Source organism: Cynoglossus semilaevis, chromosome 20 (genome assembly GCF_000523025.1).
Source record: "Cynoglossus semilaevis isolate Cse_v1.0 chromosome 20, Cse_v1.0, whole genome shotgun sequence".
Taxonomy (NCBI): Eukaryota; Metazoa; Chordata; class Actinopteri; order Pleuronectiformes; family Cynoglossidae; genus Cynoglossus; species Cynoglossus semilaevis.
Window position 1 is genome coordinate 11,574,427 of NC_024326.1, and position 10,230 is coordinate 11,584,656.

General features: G+C 40.9%; 1 protein-coding gene across 1 annotated transcript in view; it reads left to right on the forward strand.

Annotated features, from left to right (window-relative positions):
• The window catches only part of klf17 (Kruppel like factor 17), a 3,810-nt gene extending 1,781 nt beyond the window's left edge, over positions 1-2,029 (forward strand). The window contains exons 3-5 of the mRNA XM_025066173.1: positions 60-1,044; positions 1,150-1,366; positions 1,397-2,029. Of these exons, the coding sequence (XP_024921941.1) occupies positions 60-1,044; positions 1,150-1,325 (1,161 nt within the window). The 3' untranslated portion in view covers positions 1,326-1,366; positions 1,397-2,029. The remainder of the gene's footprint in view (positions 1-59; positions 1,045-1,149; positions 1,367-1,396) is intronic.
• Positions 2,030-10,230: the final 8,201 nt, after the last annotated feature.

The window sequence follows — 10,230 nt, forward strand, 5'->3', positions numbered from 1 at the left end:
AGTCCCTGGCCCTCGAGTTCATTTTGTCCAACACAGTGGACTCCGCTGATGTTGGGAGCAGCAGCAGCAGCAGCAACGTTTCTCCTCCACCTCCGGTGCAGCAGTGTGCGTATTCTCTGCCAGACTCCCCGGAGAGCTGCGGTTCGCTGCCGGACTGCAGCGAGCACCCGTCACCGCACCTGGCCGCGCACAGTTACCCAGAAACCGTAGCGACGTTCACGAGCTCCAGACCCGTGCCCAGCCTAATGGCGGAGCTTCTCACCCCCGAGCTAAACTACCCCGGGGAGAGTTCACCCGAGAGTGCGGGGAAGCCGAGGGATGGACGGGAGTACACGGAACTGCGGGCGTTAAATCCCGTCATCATCCCGACTTCACCAGAACAACAAGCGCCACCTTCACTGCTTGGATTCAAAATAAAAAACGAGCCAGTAGATCAGTCGTGTATGATGACTGCTGCTGCTGCTGCAGGTGGAGAACACTTTATGGGACAAGTGTTTGAAAAGCACCAGATTCGCTCCGTTCACCCTGCTGCGTTTTCGCACCACCACCAGCAGCACCAGCAGCACCAGCAGCAACATGCTGCACTTCCTAATGTCTACCACATGCAGCTGCATGTGGTAGACATGGCGCCACAGGAACACACAGAGCTCCACCATCTCAGCCATCATCAACATCATCATCATCATCCTTCTCAAAACCACCAGCACCACCACCAGGCCCACTACATGACTTCTCCGTACCAGCCACAGTTCACGCACCAGAGGTTGCCACAGTTCCAGGGACAGTACAGTATGCACAGAGAGCCTGTGCACGTCCACCAGCAGCACTACCAAGCCTCCGTACAGGGTGTGATGCTCACTCCACCCTCTTCGCCCTCGTTCGTTGAGTTTTACCCACAGGACGAAGTGGGCAGCATTAAGCAGAAGCGGGGTCGCAGGTCGTGGGCCAGGAAACGAGCTGCAACCCACAACTGCGAGTTCCCCGGATGTGGGAAAACCTACACCAAAAGTTCCCACCTCAAGGCGCACATGCGGACTCACACTGGTCAGTGTCTTACCTGATTTTATTTACCAGAATAATAAAATCTATCTGTTGAAATTTAACCAATTTTCAATTCCAACTCTAACTCATTTCCATTTCTTCCCTCAGGTGAGAAACCCTACCATTGTAACTGGGAAGGCTGTGGCTGGAAGTTCGCCAGATCAGATGAGCTGACCCGTCACTTCAGAAAACATACGGGTCACAGGCCGTTTCAGTGCCACCTCTGTGAGCGTGCCTTCTCCAGGTCCGATCATTTGGCCCTGCATATGAAGAGGCACATGTAGGTCCACGCACTGGGACCAGAACGGACATGTCAGTGGACCTGCTTTCAGAACACGGTCACGGGCAGTGAACCCTGACATTACCGTAGTGCCTTTAGTCAGAGCGTCTTCATCAAAAACAAATGTACTTCATGGATCAAGTGCCTTCCTGTCAGGAGAGAGTGAATGGATGGATGTGGATGTTTTTTTTTCTGTGTATATTTGAATATTTTTGGTCATAAATTATGCTAGTTGGATTATTTAAGACAGTAACTCACCCTGTCTGTTGATTAACTTATTGATCGGGCATTGAGTTATGTTGACTACATGGGCCGGACCCACTGTACATACATGTGAATAGTATTTTTCTAAGGTCTTTGATAATGCTCGGATAAGGACAGGGTTTTTAAAGATGACTTTTCAATTTAGTTTTTTTTAATTATTATTATTTACATACTGTGCAACATATTTTTTGTAAATTTGCCTATAAGCGCTAAATGTAGGCCAGTCCTACGCTTTCTATGGTTTTTTGAAGGTTTCTTTCAGCAACGCAAAATCATTCAGGTACTGAAATAATTTCTCTGACAGCCAAAATGAGGTTTTCTTCATCACACAGTGTTTTTAGGGATACAGTGCTTTGTGTTTTGTCAACGCCTGTACAGGAACAAGAACAATTGATTTTCTTTTTTATGTTTTTGCTGAAAATTAAAGTCAAAATACAAAACATGTCTCCTACTGTCATTGTTTTCTGTCAGTGTCCATTTGATGTTGTCCTGTTTTGTTTTGTGTCAAAAGTGATGAAAGTAGATGAGAATGAAAACTTGCACTGTTGTGACATGAATGCAATAAAAAAATGTTATTTTAAAATTTATTCAAATCTACAATTCAAAATTTTTTTCCCTGCGACTATGAAGGCATGCGACCTTTACTTTCTTCAATTTGCAGGTCCTAAGCCAAAATATATATATAAAAATGTGGATCTCAGACCAAAATATGAAGAGTATGACAAGCATCAAACCCGTGACACTAGTTGTAAGGCAACTTACCCCACCCACTTACCAAAGCTGTCCCACTGTCTGGATGTTGAATATGAAACACAATCACAAGAAGCACCAAGAGTGCAGCTTGGTGTTAATCATATTCTGTCACTTATGAACTTGTGTAATGCTGCCGCCTAGTGGCCATTTATGATATAACATCGAATGAAAGCAAACATGATTCAGCCGTCATCTGTTTGCTTTTTGCTAGTGTTCAGAACACGATACAGAAGCAAAACTTTATCCCAATGTCGTTTTAATTGGTTTAATATCATGTCGTTGTAATTTCGTGTATAAAAATCAAATTAATGAAACTCTGTATCAGGTATGAAAATAATATCATGCATAGTTAATCTTACCTGAGTAATTTTGACTCATGTTTGGAGAGAACCCCCTCACCCCCACCCCACCCCTTCCCCTTTATTATTTCTTTGAGGGAATGTGGGGGATATTTCCGCTTTACCAACTTACATTTGGGCCTCAACTGGTAGCAGCACGTGTATGTACTGCTGGCAGCCACCAGAGGGCAGTTTTTTATTTAGATTTTTGATGAGGTGATTTTCCTAAAATCGCCACTATTTTGAGCTCACGAGATAGCTTCTGACAAAGTACTTTTCTACCATACCTCAAGCTAAGCATAAAGTACAATTCAACTGAATCGTGTAAACGAGCCACATTCTTGGCTCTAAGGTTGACTTTTATTCATCATTTCATTCATTTGAAGTAGAGCGCATTTCATGCACAAAGCAAACTCACTGTGCTAATTACGTGGAAGTGATCACGAAGTCGAGATAGTTATGAATGATTACGTTTATTGGTATTTACCCTTCACTAACCTCCTTACACTGTTATCAACAGTCGAACAACAGTGCCCTCCTGTGTCTAACTGAGGTACCCTACAGTAATTAAATGCTCACCATATATACAGTACATACTGTATGTCACGAATGACATGCCGGTATCTTAGATTGTCTATTCGTTTATTTAAATACTGTTTTCCCCTTTAGGCTAGAAAAATATTATTTTTCACGAAAATAATGAAAATTCCTGAAATTAAAACATTTTTAATGTCGCGAGATTGGATTAAAAAAAAGGGCATAGGCACACCTAAGGTCTCTGGTGAGCACGAGATATACTTTGTCGTGCGCACGAGAAAAGTTTCGTAACTTTGAACGTAAACTCTGAATCAACAAACCATGCATGTGACATGAGGGTCATTAATTACTAGTTTAAAATATAAGACGTAGGTTAAATAATAATCAAATTTCTGTGCTTGGAGATGTTTAACATTTGGCAGTAAAGTTTGAGACCCATGGTACAGGTAAAGTCTAATCAAACTCATTATACAGCCTGGAGCTAATATATAATACTTATTCAGATCATACAGTGCGAGCTGCTCCTAACACTTTAATAACTTGACAGGGATGACGCAGCAGAAGCCTCACTGTTGGAACCTTCTCATCACAGCTTGACTGACAACAGCGAGAGTCGACGGCAACACTGTAAGTAACGATGATAATCAGAGATTTAAAATTACATCTGCACACAAAAAAAAACTAACTAACTAAAAATGGTGTGTGTATATATACAGTATGTAGCTATGTATTATATATATGTGGTGGGGCTGCATGGTTTGGCGTCTTTATATGGTGCATATAGTAGAAGTAGAGGCGAACCTTTGCACAGTAAATTATGGTTACAAAATGTAATAATATTGGTCAACAATAATTTGTTCTTGTTGCCTAATATATATATTTTTTTTAAAATTTTTGTCCATATCCAACCTATTCAAGTACAGTGACAGCCCCCCGTGCCGGATGTTGGGCAGTCTTACTGCTGTCTAAACATATTTAAATAGATAGATATATAGCACATTATTATTTTACATCGTGTTACAATAAAATCTGATAGAACATTATTATATTATTAGATCGTTTTTCTGAGTTTAACACTGGTTTCTTTAAAAAAACAGTCAGCTTCAGAAAACATTAAATTCTTAAATTATGTGCACACAAAAAAAAAAGAAAAAGAAAAAACACGTCCTCCTCTCACCCCAGCCCCCGTCTATCACTGCGCCTGCATGCGTGTCTCCCCCTCCTCCTCCTCCTTCTTCTCCGCCTCCTCCACCTCCTGTCTCCGCTTACCCGCGATCCCCAACTGTCTGATCGCTCCGTAATTAAGGTAAAGCCGGTGTTTCTGCATGCAAATGCAAACAGACCCACATGCACCCCATCATGCATCTGTCATCCGTCGTGCACCTCCACCTTCTCTTGTCTCTGAGTGGACGCCCCGCCGCCTCCATCATCTGCAACCACCGGTGGCTCGCTGCAGCCTTCGGGCTGCGTGTTCGCGGCCACACCACACCTGTCTGCATCTGCAGCGGCGGCGGCACCGCATCCACTCATTACCACCTCACTACTACACCTCCACGCACTTTGACTGGCATGGTCATCACAGCCCAGCATGTCATGTGAGGACCAGAGCAGTCCTCCATCTGCAGTCAATTAATGTGTTTATCTTCTGCTGGTGCGTCAGTCGGGACAAAACCAGCTGCACGTGTGTTTTACACCCCTCCTCCCCCCACCCCTTTACAGACAATAAAACTGTCTGTCACAGTGGTCTGTAGACCTCAGGACTTTCTGTAGAGCCGCTATAAAAACATGGATGTTGACGACGTGCAGGGGACTAATAAACGTCACTTACCAATAATTAATGATTAATTAAAATGAAATAATCACCATCTTGGTTTACCTCAGTGACCAAGATCATTCTTGTCACACTTCAATTCAATCCTTAGCAATTTACAAATATTAAAGTAGGTCCCAAATGGTAAAAGAATGAGAAAATGGACGCAGAGAGCAGCGTCCCTGCAGCCGAACTCACCAGTATGTGCAGTACACCATGTGGGCCGCTAGAGTAAATTGCATTACGATAGACCTTTTTATCCAAAGTGACTTAAAATTAAAAAAAAGAAAAGTTAAGAAAAAGAAATAATGGAATGGTTTAATTTTGTAAGATTGTATGGCTTTTGTCTGTGTGTGTGTATATATATATATATAATAATCCTGTAAAAACATGTAAATGTACCTTATTATATATTGTTCTATGTATAAAAAATAGGTGACTCTAGAATTTAATTTATAATACTTAATTATATTTTTTATAAACCAGCAATTAATCCGTAGAATTGAATCATATATTTGACCTAATAATGAGATTAAAATGGTTGAAATCCATTTTCTCAATTGACCCCTGGAGGCCCACCATTTTGGAATCAACTGCAACACTGTACAGACAGACAGTTGGTTCTGGACCCCCGCCTAATTTAAACTCACGGAGCGAGGGCGGGGCTTAGAGGAAGGAGTCCTTGACCGCCTTGTGACCGAGGAGGGAAGGGGGGTAAAATGTCGGTGATGTAAGTCGTAGTAAAGCAAATTTTTCACGTGAAAACGGGAAAACTACGACGAAACAGTTACCACTTGAGCCACTATAAGGTAAGAAAACTTGCCGACCGGAAATAGAGGGAAAAAATTGGGTTAAACGTTGAATTTTCTCGCTTGTCGTCATTAGCGTCAATAATGTTTACATTTTCCTAAAGGAGCTCCATGGTCACCGTGTTCTAACGGTTGATACCTGTCCGCGAAGTAGACATTCATATTCACAACGTCACAACATTTATTACAATAATATTTAAATATTTAAAGTTATATTCACGGTGTGAATAGGAATAAAGTTGGTCACAGAATTATGTGTTTAACGTCCAGTGGGAGAAACACGTGGCACAGGACCCCCACCCGGCACCCCCCCTCCTCCAGAGCACATTAAACTGAAGCTAGTGCCATAAACACACAGTTATATTTATATTCCATATTTATATTATTAAGTCAGTATGTTATATATTTCTTATCACTTACTTTATTACAAATAAATAATGGAGAAAAAAACCCCGCGGTTTTCGGCTAATGAACCAAAGATATTTAATTGGTTTAGACAAAGACGACCAACGTATGAATGTATAAATAGAACTACTGCCTTAAGGTGTCCAAAGTCATAGTCATTGTCTCATTGACATAAATATGCAGCAGACGATAGTCTGGCTCAGAAGTGTTCACATTTTTTTTAAGCTTAATGCTAATAATATGTCAATTACATGTCTGTATCACGCACAATTATTTTCCTAAAATTTCCCTATCAGAGTTTTATGAAACGTAACTTAAAAAACTGCAATAATTTGTAGAAGTCAGTTTGAGACGAGTTTTTCCTCTGATGACATTTTTAAGAAAACAAGAATGTGTGTTATTAGATTATGTTTTTTATTTAACAAATTAAATGTTTTATAGTACACTTGTATATTTTTTAAACCGATATACTGTATAAACATGTTAACTTAACTTAACTTAACTAGAATGATGCTGTGCTAAAAAAAAGAAGCGAAAAAGCCGTTGTAGTTTAATTATGCTTCAGTTTGTGAACACCAGATGGTGCTGTTGTACAGTGAATCCGATTAGTTGTGAGTGCAGCTGTGCTAAGTGTCCTTATATCAGAGAGACATCAGCACCAAATCCTCAGAATGGATTTAGCCACAGCTTAAGTTAATGTGGTGCCATATAAAAGCATCCACATGTGTCCTCCAACCCGGCCTGTAGGGGGCCGTAGTACATAATGTTTGCCAACACCCAAGGGGCCCTGCTGTGGTACTCCACTTAGTGTTTGTGTAATTATACTATGACAAAGCTGTCCACTGTAGGACACGTCCTATTCCACTCAATTATCATGTAATAAGATAATTCTTTTAAGACAGAAAAGGTTGCAGATGTGAGCAGTTTTTACTTTGTTTCACTTTTTCCCAATTGTTCTCCTCAAGAACCGTCAAAAATAAATAACTTAAAGCAAGGTTGTTGGGCACCTAGAACCTAAATAGGTGCTGGGATTGGACCCCAGGTCAGTGTTTGGACCACTTCTTTTTATCATGGTTGGTCACAATATATAATATTAATAATATAATTATATGATATAAGAATATTGTGTTCAATAAGAATGGCGGTTTCTAGGAATTACAGCGATTTAGATGAAGTCGAGCAGAGAGTTAGCATTAGCTGTATCCACCCTCCAACTGCCTCTGCTTCAGCTCTAACTGTGAACCTCAGCCCATCTTGTTGTTGTTCCCTTGCTCTTTGGTGCCGAGTGAGAGGAGCTGCATGGATTTTTCACATCCTTATTTGCTAATACATCAGTCCGCCACTGCTAGAAATTAAATCTGTGACAGCAGCGAGACTGAATCCATCCATTAGCTGACAATAAAATGTAGCGGTTGTAAAACCAATCCAATTAGCTGCACATTGGAAGGCATTGATTAGCCCTGTAATGAAATGTTCTCTGCAAACACTGTGGTGGAGGTTTACCAGAAGCCTCAGTTATTTTGATGCACTTGTGAACAAATGTAGGCTTCAAACAAACAAGTAAGCGGGTGACTCTGACACATTATCATTCAAAGGAGTATAAATGCACCATTACTCTGTAATCAACACTTTAAAAAAACATATTTTTCAGACATCAATCTTTTTAGAACTCTTTCTTTCCTTCACCAACTAATAATTTCAACCTTTAACTTGAGAACACGTCAAATGAGCAGAGGCATTAATCACAGAACAGCACCAACCAGGTTTTTTGCTAGTATTTTTGAAGCAACAACCATAATATTCTGCCTTCAGTGTTGTATTCCTAAAGTCAAAGATTATGAAGTTTTTCTGTTTCTATTTTCCATACTCTTCTTCATTTCCTGTTGAGTTTCTTTTGTTATTCACATTAAAACCCACTCCCTTTTCAGTCCCAGGGCCATTGCCTTATTGTGAGACCTTTTTCCCAGCGCTCCACAGTGATGCACAGCAGCGGTGCTGCCTCTATTGACTGGCTGCTGCTCAAAAGCCTCAGCATAAGTTGTCGCCGCTTAAAGTGCAGTCGCTGTGACTTAGAATATATTTGCTTATCTGTGTAGCGTTGGTAAGAAGCTGCCCGTTTTGACAAACCACAGCAGGCGGCGGCCCAATCGTGCTGCTACATATTGACGATTGGATAATAGACACAACTGCTTTGCATACTCTGCAATATGTGGCATTGTCCCTAGGGGAGATAGGAGGAAGAAGATGAGGTACTTTGTCGCGACTCCAGTGTTTTTTAGGATCAGGCTAAGGGTCATCAACGTGACGCAGCGTCACTGTGTGGAAGTCCAGGAACATTAGTATGGTGGTTTGTGTGCAGCACGCTGTAGTTGGTACAGTCGGTGACTTATAGAGATGTGCGTCCAGGTATTTTTATATCTGTATTTTCACGCGTCCAGGTATTTTTATATCTGTATTTCCAGATATTACATATTCTGGAAATACAGATATTACATATTTGTTCCTATGTTTAATTACTGTATACTGTATATTTGGCACTCTAGCTGCCTGGTGTGACATATACTCCGGAGCTACTTTTATATGTTTGTTTTTTTTCATCTTCATTATGCAATTTTATGGCTGGTCCGACTTATACTCTGGAGCAACCTATAGTCAGGAAGATACAGTACTTGATTTATACAATCATCAAGGATTAGAAATGACTTCTCCAGAACCTCCAGTCTGATGGTAGCGGGGGTTAAATGACACTAATTGTTAAGTCCTCACTTCATGAAGAAAGAGACAAAAACTGGAGTCAGCAGGATTCGTTTGAATTGTGACACGTGTGTCCTTTGACGCTACACGTCGCTCTCTTCTTGGAATATGGAGCCATGACAACCACAGAGACTCCTAGAGGTTAATGTTTAACTGTGGACAAATAAAAATAAGATAAAATAGAAAGTCCTTACATCTCATTCAGTCATCTATTGCTGGTAGTAGAGACTATGTGCTACTTAAGGATGACCAGTCCTGTATGTCTGTAGTAAACAGCAGCGTATTGATCACTGACACAACAGACGACACATTGGCACATCACAGGCGGTTCTAGTCCAGAGGGAGAAAGTCCAAATCGATAGGCTTGTGTTAAACGCTGTGAAAGGGGTTCACTGCCACAGCGCCACCTCATGGTGGTCAAAGTAAGCATCTAAAATACACTTGTGTTATCTTTGTTTCATTGGGGTTCATTCAACTCAATTCTCATGTTTTTTTTTAAAGGTTGTCCTGAACTACAATGTTCAGAGCTGCAGAAAAGTGTCAAGCATCCTGTGGTACTTATACACAGAAGTATATAACATATATATTAACAGCATTTAATAATTTAAGTACATTTTTAATTTGTTTTTTCTTTTTTCATAAGCTAATTTAACAGCATCCCCTTTAAAGACGATACCGTTTGGTCGTTTATGTAAAAATACCTCTGTGAAGAGTGACGAGCCGCAGGAATGGAGGGAATCTGACCGGTAACTTCACTCTCAGCCAGACAGATCTGTCTATTCAAAGTGTCAGTGTTGGTGTCGCACATCACAGACGTCTGCGTGTGTGGCTGGACGACAGCCGAGTTCTCACAATGCTTGTGGGCCATAAAGACGAGCTGAATATTAGCTGTGGTATGCTAACACCTTATCAGCCACAGTTGGTGCCATTTGATATTTATTTTGTATTAGCATTTAGTATTTACATTGTTTATGTTTCCACCCTTTTAGTTGAACATGTTAGCAGGGCAAATATTTGCAGCCTGAGCTTTCAAAAGTACCGCTCACCTGGTGTTGTCAACAGTACTGTAAGAATCAGTGTCTGGTACCATTCATATACTAGATCACTACCACTGCACATGTAGTAGAACTGTAATTGGTCTGTGGAATAATGAGGTCGATCAAACTTTTCAACTGGTGGCTAACCTGTTAACTAACCTGGCTTCTTTTCCCTCCATTTACAATGCCAATAAGTACTACC